Source organism: Plectrocnemia conspersa, unplaced genomic scaffold (assembly GCF_051122295.1).
Source record: "Plectrocnemia conspersa isolate PC_06_02 unplaced genomic scaffold, ASM5112229v1 ptg000008l, whole genome shotgun sequence".
Classification (NCBI taxonomy): domain Eukaryota; kingdom Metazoa; phylum Arthropoda; class Insecta; order Trichoptera; family Polycentropodidae; genus Plectrocnemia; species Plectrocnemia conspersa.
In genome coordinates, this window is record NW_028277172.1 from 20,928,289 (window position 1) to 20,946,474 (window position 18,186).

The 18,186-nt window shown below is 30.5% G+C and overlaps 1 protein-coding gene across 2 annotated transcripts; it reads left to right on the plus strand.

Annotated features, from left to right (window-relative positions):
- Positions 1 to 4,541: 4,541 nt before the first annotated feature.
- On the plus strand, positions 4,542 to 7,594 carry LOC148233363 (cytochrome P450 4g1-like). 2 transcript variants are annotated; one of them, XM_088189772.1, is made up of 11 exons: positions 4,542 to 4,859; positions 4,927 to 5,033; positions 5,105 to 5,195; positions 5,260 to 5,445; positions 5,510 to 5,579; positions 5,804 to 5,997; positions 6,057 to 6,178; positions 6,234 to 6,480; positions 6,544 to 6,723; positions 6,785 to 6,957; positions 7,026 to 7,594. In XM_088189772.1, exons 1-10 carry the CDS (start codon positions 4,685 to 4,687, stop codon positions 6,949 to 6,951), a joined length of 1,539 nt encoding a protein of 512 aa, XP_088045898.1. In that variant the 5' UTR covers positions 4,542 to 4,684; the 3' UTR covers positions 6,952 to 6,957; positions 7,026 to 7,594. The 2 variants fall into 2 exon arrangements, with proteins under 2 accessions (XP_088045898.1, XP_088045897.1); XM_088189771.1 differs by having other exon boundaries at positions 6,785 to 7,097.
- Positions 7,595 to 18,186: the final 10,592 nt, after the last annotated feature.

An 18,186-nucleotide genomic window follows, 5' to 3' on the forward strand; every position in this document is an offset into this window, starting at 1 on the left:
ACATAATTTAACTATGTATATAGACAAGTAAAAATTAAAAAATCAACAAAACTCAGATATTCACTAATAGCAATAATTACAATGAAACAAAATGGTATGTCATGTAAAACACTATACATTTAATATAAGCGTAAGACAAAAATGATAAGAATATCCATAATATGAATTTAAAATAAAAATATATTCTATATGAAAGTCTATCCCCATTACTCACATATTATTTGTACACACACATATGTAGGTATGTATAGGTAGCCAATTGACCTTTCTTCTTTGAATGAAGTTCAAGATAGCAAGTCTTGAAATATACGAAGGGTCGTAAAGGAACAAGAACACGTCGTCCTTGAGCCAGGTGGCAAATCAAGTTAGCATCAGGTGCTTCATTGAAAGTCTAAAGAATTGGGGTCTTTAACTTATGCAAAGTGAACTATTATAAATAAAGGTCGTATTCAATAACAATTATACTTATTTCAAACACAAAATTACTGATTGTTTTTTAATTTATATTTTATTTCTGCGATGTTTTAGAACTATTAAAGTGATTTTTTTAAAAAGTTTGGCCAAAATAAAACGGTTGAAACAACACATTCGTATGAATGATTGAATTTTCGATGTACCCGTATAGTATATCGATATGAACCTAGTGGCCAATGAGCTCGCTCGTGTGAGGCAGCTGCATCAGGGGCGTCGTAACCAGGAGGGACCGCTTCCCCCTATTGTTTGATATCACAGCACCAAACATTAGGTTACCATGTAAGATGGGAGTCTCTACCGGTCCGTTGGGCGCATCTGCGGATTGTTTTATATAGTTGCTAATGCACTCTATCGTTCCTGGTTCCAAAAAAAAGGGGCAGGAGGATGACCCCGCTGCTGATTCATTATGACAATTCAGAAAAAACACACCTGAATGCATTACCGCAGAGTTCTGTTTGCTACAGTATGATTTTGGTGTTAGTATTTACCACTTCATATAATTATATTTTTATGCTTTTAATGAAACCAATATTATAATAAAACACTCCGATTCATAAGACGCAACAATGTACATTCAGTTTATATTCGTTGAGAATTTACACATTTCTTTAGAGCAAATTAAAATGAATAAATTTTAGACCACCCTGTGTTCTTCTCTATAACGTATATAAGGGGTTAATAAATTAAAAGTGCACCTCGGGGGTGTGAGTCACCTGGTCCACGTGTCGGTGACGTCACGTGCGCATATTGCCCACCCTTACCTGAGGAAGCAATCTACCGCGATTCGAAATGCTCTACCAGGGCGCCCCCAATCCAAAAACATTCTATGTACTAATAACACCAGCATTATGCAGTACACATGCATTCTTTCCGTAATAATTAAAACAGGGCCACTGGTTGTATTCTCCTCGCACGATTAGTTATCCGCTCACGCGCAACCAAATAACTAATTATTTTTATTGTGTGCATAATTGAGGGGTATCATATTTTCGTAGACTTAAAATGCAGTACATATCAAGCAAAAGAACACTTACTAAGAAATTAATATTTTATATTAAAAACCGGCACGATAGACGGGTGGTATAAGTCGCTGGCTATTGACCTGAAAGACCTGAGTTCGAATCCTTTATAGAACACAGGTTTTTTCAATTTTTATCGTATCAGGGAAATCAGAATTAATGATTAATTTTTAAATATTTATATAAATATATAATAAATCGTCCATGTATATGTTGATTTCGATCAAAATATACATAAATATATGTATGTATAAATTTAAATATAAATATCCCTAAATATATTCATATTTTACTTGAAATATTTTTTTAAATTCAAATAGAATAAGAGGCATAATAAAATAGTGGCCACGTTAAATTTTTATACATAACAAAGAAAAGTATACAAGTCGAAAAATACAAAAAAACTGATAGCAGCAATATATTGTCTTTTTTGATTTTCCAGGAAATCTTATTTTTCGTATATCGTATTTTTTTAAATCAATAAACACGAGGAAAAAAATATGTAAATATTATAAGGAAACAGTGACGATATTCAAGTTGTTTACAATACACATACATATAATTATGTTATTCGGCTTACATTTTATATCAGCCATAACAATTTTAAAAATATTTATTATATTTTTGATTCATACTAATCTTAAGTTTTGCGTAAACTATCATATCCATATCAGAATATCTCTTCTGAAGCGGAATATTAACTTTTATTCTAAAAACCCTCATCGTTAAGAAGCTGTGATAATAAATAGTAATAACAAATTTGAGCTGATGAGTCGTAAATTAAATTTGCAACAAAATCCCATTAATAAATAGTGTCACCTATCGTATGAATGGACTGAATAAATTTTTTTAGCAGCTTAAACTTAATATAAAATTAATAATATAATAATTAACTGGGAATCTAGCGTTCTCACTGCGACGGCGCCATCACGATTTTATTGATTTTGACGTGAATATTTGACTTCTGAGAAGAGATAACTGTACTTGACTTGATAATATAATATGTTGTAAATCAGTCTATTAGTTGGCCGTACACGCGGGGATTTGTCCGACGGATCTGTTCCTCGCGGATGTCTGGCGGACAAATCCGATCGTGTGTGGTGAGAAAAGACATAGATTTGTATGTCAGTTGTCCGTGTTTAGTGTCAAAGCCGTCAGCCAGGAAAGTTTCTTGACATAATTAAATACAAATATTAATGAAATACGCATCTCATAGGTTGTTTTTGAATTTTATGATAATATTATTTGCCCTAAGGCACATCTAAACCAAATTTTGCCCAATAGGAGAGCGCAAAAAACAATTATCACTTCTCAGAAGTCAAAAATCCACGTCAAAAGCAATAAAATCGTGTCGGGGCCGTCGCAGTGGGAACGCTAGCGTTCCCACTGCGACTGCCCCGACACGATTTTATTGCTTTTGACGTGAATTTTTGCCTTCTGAGAAGTGATAATTGTTTTTGCGCTCTCCTATTGACCAAAATTCGGTTTGAATATACTTTGATCAGCCCTCTTATATTAGAAGTCCATATTAATATCGGTAAGGATAGCTATCATATTTTTAAAACGTAGTATGCTATAGAAATGCAGACGAACTGTGGCGCAATATGTGAAAATGTAATGTTATTTATAAGTATACCATTCACTAGTATCCTCAAATCACTATCATCTAGACTTAGAGCTTCATAAAAAAATAACAACGGTAATAAGATGCATCCTTGTCATACACTACATCGAATTTGGACATCATCACTAATTTTTTTAACTTTAGCATTTGCATATGAACCTTTTGTCCTATTCACTCAGCCGTCTTCTTAGGGTCATTACGTGCCTCCAAAAGACTCATTTTGAGTGTCTAATTATATCAATATCATAGACATAGACCAACTATCGGATTTGTTGTATTTATATATTCTCCATTTGTGCAGATTTTTGCGTTTCTGGTCTAGTGAGGTATGAACTTGTTTGGTACTTCAAACTTTGACATCGCCTCATAAGGTTTGTTTCTACTGAAGTTTATTATATTATCTGATCTGTTGCATAAATCCGGCAATAATGAAATTTAGTTTCATACCTGCTCAAATCAGTGAACGGTAAAATTAATTGGGTAATGGTCGGTTATTTGTATTTTAAAATTTGTGCCTTTTACCATATATCCCATTTTAGCTAATTTAATTTGTCTAATATTTCTTTTAGGCATACCGCTAAAACGCCGTTGTTTTAAAATACATATGAAAATTAATTACGGCTCTTTTCAATTATCTACAAATTTATTTGCACGTACCGATTATGAGTGGTTGTCAATATTAGTATATTAGTCATATATTGAATTCACGTTTTTCTCAATAATTTATATATATATAAATCTAGTCTTGATTCCTAGGATAGCAAAAATGACCGAAAATCATAATCTCTATTCACCAATATAAGCAAATTTTGCAATAAATAATAAGTTATTTTATTATGCCATATATTTATTTAAAAAAAAGAATCTAAGCCCAGTTACATACTAAAGCAATCAATATTTTTTGAGTATAATGTTGAAGATAAAAGGTTAAAAGTGAAAGGTCATAAAAAATATAGTTGTTATAAATACATTGTGTTGTACGAGCAGTAGATTAACATATATTCTATTTTTATAATGGTAATGTGTAAATTTAAGATTATTGTATTAATAGTCGATAACCTTTAACGACTTTTTCAGAGTCATGTCAAAAAATACAATAAGATATTTTATAGTTGTAAATAAAATTGAACCTTAAATTAATTTCAGTGAGATTAAATACTTATTTTTTACATAATCTAGTAAACAAAAATCGACTGCAAAGCAAATAAAAAAAATTAAAAAAATATTTTCTAGAACCTTTGACTATTATATATTTATAAAGCTTGTTAACAAAACAAGTTTTTGTATTAATTGTATATGTACTGAAGTAGAAACATTAAACCTGTTTACTTACAAACATACTTTTTCCTTGGTAATGAATATTTTCTTTAACTCAACTCTAGTCTTCGTGCATCCTTCTTTCGAAGAAGGTTGTCTTCTGAGCTTAAATATTAAAAATACATATTTTGTGTTTATATTAAAAACAATCACAACAACACAACCGAGTCATTTCATTCAGTCTAAACACAACTGTCACTAAGACAATACGCAAAGTGTGACACGATATTATAAATTATCAAGATATAAAATGATTTCACAACTTTTGACTTTTGAATTACTTGCTCTATTATTCACTGCAATTATAATTAAAATTATATGGTCGAGAAGAAAATTATACAGATTATCCCTTAACTTACCTGGACCGAATTCGTTACCAATAATTGGAAACGCGCATAATATTGGAATGTTTTCTGCACAGCGGGGTACAATATTATTTTATTTAATATTAAAATAATATAAATACCTAATATTTAATTATCTAAAATTTAGGAATGATTAATAAAATCCTCGGTTTTAAAAATAAATACGGTGATTTGTTCAGAATATGGATGGGACCAGAACTGTGCATAGTGCTCTCAGAACCAAGTGATATTGAAGTAAATTATATGCTTCTTATTCTAATAAATATTTTTAAATTATATAATATAAACATATTTAATTTTTTAAGTGCGTATTATTGTGTAAACAAGCTGCTTTCAAAGGCAAAAAATATGATATGTTAGCTAAATATATTGGACATTCACTTTTAGCTGCTTCTGGTAAAAATATTACAAATATTTTCAATTAATTCAGGATGCTTAATAATGTTTATTTTTAATAAAGGACCTATTTGGAAAAAGCATCGTAACATTCTAAATCCATCTTTTAGTATAATAAGCACAAAACAGTATCAAACATTCAATGAACTATATGCAAAGTATTTAATTGATAATTTAATGGAAACTTGCAATAATGGTCCTGTAGATGTTCGCAAATATACTTTAAGATGGGCCGCTGATAATTTATTCGGTAAATTAAAATTAATTTATATAAAAGTGTTAATCAATTATCTTAATATTGCATAAATTTTCAGATGGTTTATTTGACTGCAAAGCCAACTTTTATAATGGAAAGCTGGACCATGTTTTATTTACAACAGCCGAGTGAGTGATTTTTATAAAAAATTTTACAATATACATAGGAAATTAAATATTTTAATCATTCATATTTAAAATTAATCTTATCAATATACATAAATGATAAATGTAATATAAGTCTAGACTTAAACCCAAGTGTTTTTTTTATTTATTATGTCTTGGACTTAAAATAGATATGATTATCATTTGTGAGTAGTATTGTAAAATGATTATTTTTTATATATGTTTAGTATTGGAGTTTTAATACACGAAAGAATGTGTAAGATTTGGCTGGAAAGCGACTTTCTGTATCAATTCACAAAATCTGGTATAAAAATGAAAAAATTATATACAATTTACGTAGATTTTTACTATGAACATTTAAGACAGAAATTCCAGCCTTATATCAATAACAATAAACAATCCACAGTCATGGATTATAAAGGTATTATTATATTAATATTATTATCATATTGACTATACATAAATAATTAATATTCGTAGATGATAATGAGAGCTCATCTAAATTACCAAAAACTCCAACCGACGTTTTATCCAAAGCACTTTCAGAAGGTCAACTTCAAATGGAAGATATATATGCTGCTTTCAACAACATTTGGAATGCTGTAAGTATTTATAATTAAAGCTATGTATAACATAAATCTAATTATTTAATTACAGGGTCTAGATACGCTATACACATCCTTGAGTTTTTTTATGTTAATGATGGGAATGCATAAAAGATGCCAGGATTTAATTTGGAACGAAATAAAAACTGTATTCTCAGACGAATTAGATGCTCCTGTTACTTCAGCAGAACTTTCCCAGATGTCTTATTTGGACTTGTGCTTGAAAGAAATCAGTAGACTTTTTCCTACAGGACCGATTCAATTCAGACGCGTTGATGGAGATTTTATATTAAAAACTAGTAATTATTTAATATTAATGTATTTTAATCTAATCTTAATTTTAATTTGTATGTCAATTTTAGGGAATATGATAATACCAGAAGGCACGACTATTTTGATCTCAAACTTTTTGCTCCATCGTGATCCAAAATATTGGGATTCGCCAAATCTTTATATACCAGAAAGATTTCTACCGGAAAATTCACTAAAACGTCCTCATTTTTCTTACATCCCTTTCAGTGCCGGTCTAAGAAACTGTATCGGTAAGCTAATTAAAATATATTTACAATAAAAATCACTATTGTTATAAATAAATATTTTTAGGTCAAGCTTTCGGAGTTGATACACTTAAAACTGCTGCTATACATATATTAAGAAACTTCGAATTGAAATCGAATTTAAAAATGGAAAATCTACCTGTACATTCAGATATATCTGTAAGATCTACTCTGGGTTATTTTTTAGAAATTAAAAAGAGGGATAGACAATGAAAATAAGTATTATTATTATATTTTTCACTCTTAGAATTTTATTAGCATCCATTGAAGCTTATTACATATTTTAGGGCGTCGGTATTAAAATTAAATAAAGGTGTGGCACTATCCATAATGGCAATGTTCAATGTCTTAAAAAATAAAGTAACGCAGTAAAGTTATATTATAAAATATATAATAAAGTGATGATGTGAAAATCAAGGATTTCGCCCCCTATTTTATTGGGTTAAAGACAAGATAAGTGTACTTAGCAAAAATGGGGTGAATATTATCAGCAAATTCGATATCAATTAGATTGCGTTGATGTGAATTATTTGTATTAGACAAAAATGTCCAATTTCATGTTTTATAGTATTATTATTTATATGTTTAACTTATATAATATGCTTTATAGTTTTATAGAGGGTGGCGTCTAGCTTGAGGCGGTAAACCCATTATAGTGTCGAATGTCTTGAAACACCACAAACCCTAAGTTGGTTCTTGCTGATAGTAAAACAGCAAGATGTAGTAGATTAATTAATTTAACAATATATGTATATTAGATACTATAATATTTCGTGGTACATATTATAGAGATTATTAGGGTTGTGCTTTTTATAAATAAGTGTAATTATATTAACGAATAAATTATATAAAAAAATTATCGTGTTATGATTAAAAACAATATTTTATTTTTAAACAAATACCCAATTTCTAATTTATATAATAATATTATAGTTATCGTATTATATATATTTAAAAAACAATAATGTATATTTTAAAACTAAATTTCATTTGTTCTTTTATTCAGATTATTACATTTAAAATCTTTTTCTTGGTATCCAAATATTTCATTCACGAAAAGAATCCATAGTTACATATTTCTGATATTTTTCTTTGTAGGTTCGTGTTTTTTTTTATTATCCGCGAAACGTCCATTTGCTGTTCAAACCCAAATCTAACCTAGTGAAAGTTCTAAAACTAATTATAGTTTAGGGCAAGTCCAAAATACAGTCAACACATCTCTCAGAATAAAATAAGTACAGTACATCGCATTTCATATATTGCTCCATAGTAAGTCTGCATTTCAATATTACACTATGTTTTAAAAATATGATAGCTATCCTTACTGATATTACTATGCACTTTTGATATAAGAGGGCTGATCAAAGTATATTCAAACCGAATTTTGGTCAATTGGGGAGCGCAAAAACAATTATCCCTTCTCAGAAGTCAAAAATTCACGTCAAAAGCAATAAAATCGTGTCGGCGCCGTCGCAGTGGGAACGCTAGCGTTCCCACTGCGACGGCGACGGCACGATTTTATTGCTTTTGACGTGGATTTTTGACTTCTGAGAAGAGATAATTGTTTTTTGCGCTCTCCTATTGGACAAAATTTGGTTTAGATGTGCCTTAGGGCAAATAATATTCTCATAAAATTCAAAAACAAGTATTGAGATTTTTTAACAAAAAATATATATGCGTATTTCATTACTATTTGTATTTAATTATGTCAAAAAACGGCTTTGACGCTGAGCACAAACAGCTGACAGACATATCTATGTCTTTTCTCACCATATACGATCGGATTTGTCCGCCAGACATTCGCAACGAACAGATCCGCGCGTGTATGGCCAGCTATTAGGCTAAACCTTATTTACAATTTATTATAGTATCAATGAGAATATTAACACTATTAATATAAATATACAGTAATTAAAATTTATTAAAAATATATAATAAATATTTAGCCTATTCGCTTAATTTTATCGTTGAAACTTTCCTGAAACCTTTTTAAGAAATGTTACTATACCTATTAAATATATAAGAGAAAAAATAATATAATTATAAATATATATATATATACACATACTACAATTTTTTTTTATAAAAATATGCGTTTTTTAGCGGATATAATATATGTATTTCCCTGTTTTCAGAATATAATATTACAAAACAAGTCATAAAATAATTCATTATCTAGCATATCTATACTATAAAACAGAAAAAAGCATGTTTCTGTCTGTCACAAGAACTCCTCCCAAACGGTAAGCAGTAGCGACGTGACATTTGCACATGTCAAGTAAGTATGTGCTACTGCAATATGTGATGATAAGATACTAAAAATATTGTATTGAAATGTATTTGCAATCTATATATTACATTTAAGGCTAAGATAAGTTTTATTAACTATAACTATAATTAATCTTGCCGACAAAATAGATTTTATTCGTTTATTCTTAATGTATATTTCTGTTCGTTTTTTAAATAATTTTAAAATAAATAAATTAGTTATTTTATTATATTCAATATATATTATATTTAAAAAAATGCTGAGTGCTATAATTCACTCGTATTCGCAGCAATAACCGTGTTTATTAAGGCACATCTTGTGCTCGTTAATAGAAGAGGTATTTTTAATAATCTTACGGGCCGGTAATTATCAGATATTAGACAGCGTTCGCATCATAATTGCAATTTCTTCTGGTTTCGCAACTTTCCAGTTTTAATAATGCCCATGGAGGAGGAGGGTTGGTATTTCAGTATCTTCACTCCCCATCCCCCGACGATTAAATGAAAATTTTCATAAACGTTTAATATAAAGTAGAATTTAATATTGCGAGAAAAATATTTTCATAACATACACACAAATAATTTCATCCATGCGTAAAAAATATACATTATTAATAAAATTGGTATTGTTGTTAATGTCTTTATTGTTTTTCTTTGCAATGCAGCTTTTCATTAAAAGCTCTCAAATTTAAATCTTATTCTAAAGATTTTCTAATAATTCTTTTTATAATACAAAACCATGCATATTTTTACAAATTAATTTTCAACATTTTACGAAAAAACGCTCACACAAGGCCACGTTGCTTATTATAATAAAGCAGCTAGTTTATTATATTAATAAAATATTATTATATGTGGCATTTCGTGTCAAAGCGCATAATAATAATTTATATTCGGATGACGGAAATCGCGTTCCGCAAGTGCACAAATCACACTTGCATCTGACCCATATTGGACCTCAATGTGAACACTTTATTTCCTTGTTTTTTTAAAATATGAAAAGCAAGAAAAATCAATAATTTTTTTTAATTTTAAATAATAATTGTATCAATCGAAATAAAATAAAATTATTTCATTTTTATAAAATCTTATAAACCTTGATTTTTTTGAGTTTTGAGGCCAAAGGGATGTGACTCTGAAGCCAAAATAGACGTCGGAAAAGCATGTATCAGTTTATTCAATTAAGTACAACTTACCACAGATCAATAGTGTCGAGGTATATTCAGTAGACTGTGTGCTGATGGAGAATCTAGTGGAAAAGTGATCCACTGATGCCTCTAGTTACTAGTGTGACTGCAGGTCCTGGTCCGGTGAGCTGCATGTCTCTGATCTTCTCGTTATAAATCGTGTGATGTAACAAAGCGTCACATATTTTATACTCTTGATTCGAAATAGCCTTGGCGAATCATAGATACGGATGTTGGTGATCCAATTGCATCGCTTGACTATTGAAATTAAACTTTAAAAACATCAATGCAAGAGGTAGATGATACTAATGGTTTTTACGCAGTAGACGCATTGCTTATCGCACATTTTTAACATACAAAAATATAGTTTTTCTGGTACGAGCTGTTAATTGTCAGATGTGCTAAAAGATAGTTGTATTTAATTATTTTCATAAAAAATATTATAAATTACTACATCAGAACAATTGTGAACTATCTACAAGTGTCTCCCAATTATTTACATTACCAACATATGAGAATCATTTTTAAAGCTAACGTTGCTTGTCTCATATCACTTTAACTAACATAGCAATACCTTCCGCCAAGACTAATCCTATTATAAACTGATATTTATGGTGATTTCTGCTGCGTCCTTGAATATTCCTTATCAACAAATTTTATATAGCCTTAAAAAGTCGAGATAACAACCAGTGGTCTTAAGATAATAAAAAATCGCAAATATTTATATATTTTTTGTTAAAACAGTCATGTTCATTCACATCATAAAATCATTGGACTCTGGTGTACAAGTGGACGTCATATACACAGACTTTGAAAAAGCATTTGATAAAGTTAACCATGCTTTACTTGTAAAAAAGTTATCTAATTTCGGGTTTTCTGAAGATCTCATAAATCTATTCTCAAATTACTTGACCAATAGATATCAATTCGTCAAGTATAATAACTCTTTTTCAGAACGATATAAGACCCCTACTGGAGTACCTCAAGGATCCAATTTGGGTCCATTGTTGTTTTTATTGTTCATTAATGACATAGAAACAGCAATAGAGCATTCAGATTTTTTATTATATGCAGATGACTTGAAAATTTACAAGAAAATGCATTCGATTTCTGATTCCCTCGACCTACAGGAGGATCTCAACTCTATATGGAAATGGGCTTGCTATAACCAATTGCCTTTCAGTGTAAAGAAATGTCACACAATTTCATTTTCAAGGTCATTAACGCCGGCAAAATATTCATACCATCTAGGCGGATATTTTCTGGAAAGGTTTTCTTCAACTAAGGATTTAGGAGTGACTTTCGAAGAACGTTGGAAATTTAGCCAGCACATTGCAGAGACTCATAGCAAATCCTTAAAAATGCTCGGTTTTATCTTGAGAAATGCGCGTTACTGCAGGAATACTTTAGTATTGCGCACTCTTTATGATACTCTGGTCCGCAGCATACTAGAAACTAGCTCCATCATTTGGATCCCAGGCGTAATGAATCAATGTAATGAATTGAAGCTGGAAAAAGTACAACGTAAATTTCTTCGATATTTATACTTGAAGGAATACGGGTATTATCCGATCTTGTTTCCCAGTGCTTTTATTTTGGGAGCCCTGGGATACGTTTCTTTGTCGACTCGCAGAAGTGTTTATGTAATTAAACACTTCTGGAAATTGCTCAAGGGCATCGTAGACAATCCTTCAGTGCTCGAGCAGCTTCAAATGTGGGCTCCTGAAGGTGGTTATAGTTCTCGGTCGCGTCCACTATTCTTGCCTGTTAAGTGTAGAACTGGAGCACTTGCCAACTCTTCTCTGGCCAAGGCTATTTATCTGCTCAATTCTGTCCATAGTAATATTGACATTTTCTCTTGCACATATGGAGTTTTGGTTCAGTTCGTATGGGACAATGCACACCTGTTGAGGTGATTTGTGTCTGTTGTTTTGTCTTGTTTATATTTGTATGTATTATGATGTATTAGTAATTTTGACTATCGTGACGCATTAGGTTTGCCTGTCAGGTCACGATGGTTATAATTTTAATAAATAAATAAATAAATAAATGTTTATTTACTAATTTTTAATGATTTTTTCATACAAGTAGCATTATAAATATGAAATGGTACTTCTTTTTACATTTTAAGCTATTTGAAAAAAAGTATATTTATCATTAATGTATGTTTAATTAATTATATAATGACCCTATAATAATAATAATAAAAATAATCACATATATATTCAATATAAAAAATAAATAAAATAACATTTTATATTTTATATTGTGGCAAAGTTATTTTTGTTTGTAAATAATATTTGTACAAAAAACTAGTCACGGTTGCATAGAGCTGTATAATTATGTTTACGCAAAACGGGTTGAGCTCTGGAATCTAAGAGTCGAGCTGGAGCGGGGTTGATATGAAAAGAGAAGCGGCTGCTTTCTCGATCTCGGCTCTTCTTGATTCGAATTCGTACGTTGTGTGTTATCAAAAGCAAGTCTCAAACAATAGTTGTTGATTTGAGTGCTGTGCGTCTGGTTTTATACACAGGGCCAGCCTAATGGAGGTGTAGTGCTCACTCACTTTTTGCTGCCACGACTAATTACGACAAACTGGGATTAGCATACTGGACTTAAATGACTGTTGCGCTAGAAATTCAATGGTTTAATATGGGAATTAATTAATTTTTTTGTGGGAATGGGAACTCGTAATTTCGCAACCCGTTTTTTTATATCTCAATGTCATTTATTATATTTTGATAACGAAAAGTTTCGAGTGGCTGTTATCTATTGTCACGTATGGTCCGTACTAGCCGGGATAAAAAATAAATAAATGGATTTATGGCGCTGAGTGACAAGTGCGTCATCAATACTTGACCGCCAAACACATTTTTATTTAGACTTTAGATTATTGTATGTTTAAAATATAATACAAATATTAATTATAGTGCATGAATATATCATATAATGCGCTCTAACGCCTTTTTAATGAGCTAACCAAAAGAGAAAAATGAGCGTGCAATTCTTAAATAAATATATTATAATTTATAGTTAACGTTTTTCTTTTCCGAGTGCAACACTTTATCGCGTACGAATGCGTTCCGTTTTATTTTTCCGTTTCACCTGCTTACCGCATAGAGTATTTTAAAGATTGCGAACCGGATAAAAATTAATATATGGCACACACACTGTATTTTTACATTGATTTTTTAATCGTCACCTTCGTTTGCACGAATCACCGTATTCCGATAGTTTCTTAAGATTGGCATGCCAAGATTCTTGGAAACGCGCTGATAAAAACACGAATCGGACTACTACACACAACACTGCACCACTGTTTCATTTGACATTTACAATTAACTAACCCTATGCAAGTGCAAATTGTTTTATTTTTTTATCGCAGTTAATATTTGTAAAATCACGCAACAAAATATTACTCTCATATATAATATTTACATAAAAAACTAATTAAGAAGTATATCACAGTGAAGCGACCGTTCGCAAAACAAAACAACGTTATTCAGAACCACTTTAAACTATTTTTTCTTGCAGTTTTATAAGCCCCACCAAGGACTCCTAAGACTGCGCCTTTACGTTGCAAGAGAGGGAACAAAATCCTGGGGCCCGTTCTATAAAATAATATAAAATATAATAATTTTATTAAAATAATATTTTTAATTTCATTTTTAAAAGGATAAAATACCATATTATTACTCAGTAAATCGTTATAATATATATTTACAATTTAATGAACGAGTGCAAACATTGCAAATGATTTTTCAATCAATAATTAATTATTGAAAGCACGCCATTTGTTGCAATACTATAACTAGCAAATGATTGTTCGTTTCCTATCAGATGACAGCACTCTTTCATGTTGTAAAACATGACACTTTAATATTAAATTCCTTCTGTGTTGAAAAAGAAGAGCTATGATCCGAAGTGCTTATACATTTTTAAACCGTTACGATTACCTGTTCTGTAATTTACCGCAAACTGGGAGGTTTTGCAGTACAATTTATCGCATTATTATAAAAGCCAACTCTTTCAGACATCACAAAGAATAATTTCCAAAGTGGACTAGAATTGCACGAATTACGTCGATTATATCGCAATTTCATCGACTGTTTCAAAACAATCGGCGGAATGATTGAAAGGGAAGAGAGCAGGAAAATATCTTTGGAAAACTAAAACGGCGCCACCCTTCGCACACGTAATTCGATATTTAAAATCAAAAGAGCGTGTAAACTGTGACGACAAGTCGTAACTGGGTATAGGGTGTCTGTGAATGATATTTTATATTTAAAAATTTATATTTTAACTTGAATATCCTGCAGCATGCTCTCTTATTCCTTCAACTAATCTTAATCTCACCGATGTATTATTATCATAGTTTGATTACATGTGTTTTACTTTTAATATTATGTATATATCTTACTAAATATAAAATATCAACTGCGCAGTTTAAAAAATTAGAAAATCACTCGTAGTGATTTTTTTATTATCATATAATGTACAAAAAATATAAGCGCACGCCCTATAAAGCGGATTGTGCTAGGGTCACGAGTAGTTTCAAGTGGCAAATTGCCCTTCCATTTATAAAACTTATTAGGCACCCCTAGTTCCCTGGCGCATACACACATACAAAACTCCATGCATAATAAATGCAAAATAACTTATTCGGTTAGTATTCAATAAGCGCGAAAATTGAAAAGCGGAAATTTTAGATAATGTTATTCATGAGAAAAACCCTCTCGACATTTGTGTCAATACGCTCTACTTCAGTGACAATTTGCATTTAATAGCAATTTTATTTTTAACTTGTTACAGAGTAGAGTGGTGTGGGGTAAAATAACACACTTATAATATGTGATCTTATATTTTTAGCATTTTTTAGAATACTTCTCGTATATATGCAATTAACGTGTATAGATTGAAAATTCGAAAAACTCGAATGTTATTGCAAAATAATTATTATATTATTAGTTAAAGTCGAAACAATTAAATAATATTTAAAACAATGGACCAGTAAACAATAGAATTTATTATAAACATAACAAAAAACAAAATAATGTATTAAAAGATTGATATAACTAAAAATAAAGACATCATTAGGATATAACATCTTAATTTAATCTTCCTTAACCTTACAATTTAAAAAAAATCCGCGTGCTCCGGTGATGTACACTCAATGTACATGTGAAATAGTGTAAAAAAAATTGATTCTATATTAGAGAAACACTATTTATATTACAAAATAATGACTAAAACAATAATTAAAGTCGAAAAATTGCAAAATAATTGTAGACCAAAGACCAACGATATATTTCCTTCACATTATAAAAAACGGGATTTATTGTTAATGACACAAGAAACGAAAGAATGTATTAAAAAGTTGGTATAAGTAAATAGAAAGCCATGGTTATTGTATAATTTTTTTTTCCCTAAACCTTTCTTTAAAATGAAAAAAGTCAACGTGCTGCGATGATGTACACTTAGTGTACATGTAAAATGTGCAGCTTATAATGTATTTAATGCAATATAGTTTAATAATTAAAATAATAAAATAAAGTTTTTCGTTAACAGGTGGTGGAGCTGTCGCCACTTTTGTGACGAAATCCAAGTAGTTTTTTGACGGTCGACAAAACGCGTGCACGGTTGCAGCCAGTTTATGCAAATTCGATCAAGTTGCACGCGATGCGTTAGCGAAATTGACTTTCCGTGAAAAATATGGACGAACATGAAACCAACGTTATCAAGGCGACAAGGCTTATCGTCAAGGACGCGGCACGACAAATACACGTGGTTGAAAATAGCACCGTTATTACCACAATTAAAAATATTTTTCGTCCTACTCACCGCAAATATTTCATAAACAACTTAAAATCAATTTATATTATTATTTTTTGCACATCTTACAAATAATATGTTTCGTTTCAAACATATTTGATTATTAGAGTTTGTATTATGAGTGAACTTTGACAATAATCTATGCAACAAAAAAATCAATAAAAAAAATATTGATTTTATGCACATCCAGTCATTAAACAATAAAATTTCTAATACTAAACTATTATCTTCTGAATCTATCATTTCCAATATATAGCAAATAAGGATAAAAATATAATTAAAATGCAGCAGTAAATCAAGCTTTAAATCATTTTTGCCAATAATGAAAATATTGACTTGGAACGCAAACGGATTGCTAGAGAAAAATATCGAAATTTTAATAGTTTTTAATGAACATACCAAAAATAAACATTGCTCTTATTTATAAACCTTACTTTATCAAAATCCGCCACGGTGGAAACGAACGGTTATGTAGCCTTTATAATTAAAACTTTTTACAAAAATATTATGACTTACAATAAGTGAGAATCGAATGAAGCATATATAAACTGAATTTTGACCAAGAGGAGAGCGCAAAAAGCAATTATATATTCTCAGATGTCAAAAATCCACGTCAAAAGCAATAATATCGCGTTATCTCCGTCGCAGTGAAAACTCGGTTATCTAGCGTTCATATTAAGAATTTTTATAACAATATTATGACTTACAATAAGCGAGAATCGAATGAAGCATATATAACACAAAAAACAATTATCCCTTCTCAGAAGTCAAAAATTCACTTAAAAATGAATAAATTTGATGTCATTAAAATGTATAGTATTTCATTAAATGTCATGTATTTTTCTGATCAAATTCAAGGGGGGGGGGCAAAGACCTACATGTCCCCCCCCCTCCAAATGACGTCCCTGCCTTGCTGGAAAAAATGCCTGAATAGTCATACACGAAGAAGATAAAGCAATGCCCGATTTCAAGGCTTTTAAATACAGGTTTTTGTTAAGAGGAAATGTCGCTATGTCAATTTAAATCCTTTCCTTATGTATCGCTCCAAGAACACACGTGCATTGAAGCAAGTTAATAAGCACACAATGATTTACTTTCGTGCAAATGAGAAGGCATTGATGACGCAAACTTTATTTAAGGATTGGTTCATCAACTACTTGGTACCTTCAGTCAAGTATCATTGTATACTGCTTGGTAATACCCCAGACCACCCCCAGCATCTTGATTATCTACAACTAGATGCAAATATCTGCCTAAAAGCACCACAGCTGTCAAATCCTACTATTTATACACAACTTTTTTCTAAAGCTGTAGCAGCAGCAAAGTGATGAAGTAAACCTTAATGATTTTTTGAAGTCATATAACATTTTAGACTGCGTAAAGAACACTGATTCAGCTTGGTATGGAATGACAGAAAGTGTATGCAAGGTATATGGATAAAATGTTTCGTAAATAATTTCAAAGGTCTTGACAAAGTCGAGCAATTGATATTATGTATACATTAAGAAATTGTGGGATTAGCCAATATAATGAAAAATTAGTGGAATATGCAGAGTGATAGCTAACTAACGAAGATCTAATAGAGTTAAAAACGCAATAGCATTTGAAAAAGAGTTAACAGTAAAGGTCTATGGATCAAGTTTAAAGAAGCCACGTATTTGTATGTTAAATGGATACTAACGAGATTCTAGTCGAACGCTGCATCCAGGACCCGTACCCCTAAAACTACTTCCATTTTCTCACCGTCGCGTCATCTCTCTAACCCAGGTGCTCTACAGCTCTTAATAACCCTACTTATAACTCTGATGATGACACTGATCACTTTAAAGGATTCGAATACTAAAATGTATTTTTTGTGTATGATAATACATGTAAACAAAGGAAATATATTTAAACATAATTAATAAAAATAAAAATAGAGTTGGCACAATGATTTTCAAACCTCCACTAATGTATTCTTTTGTTGTCCACCAATGAAAAATAAGCATTCAAATATAAAACAAGATGGCCGACAGTAACGTGGCAACAGTTGTAAATAATTTTGCTACGCGACAATAATTTTCATTATTTTGGCATGTGCGTTGTCCGATTTGACTGAATATAACTAAGCGGATTGCAAATTAACTAGGTATGTTATAACTATGAAAATGTAATATATACA

Coding starts and splice junctions, on each gene's coding strand:
- LOC148233363 (XM_088189772.1), top strand. CDS start 4,685: ATGATTTCACAACTTTTGACTTTTGAATTACTTGCTCTATTATTCACT. Junction 6,481..6,543: donor AGATTTTATATTAAAAACTA/GTAATTATTTAA, acceptor TGTCAATTTTAG/GGAATATGATAATACCAGAA. Junction 6,724..6,784: donor CGGTCTAAGAAACTGTATCG/GTAAGCTAATTA, acceptor AAATATTTTTAG/GTCAAGCTTTCGGAGTTGAT.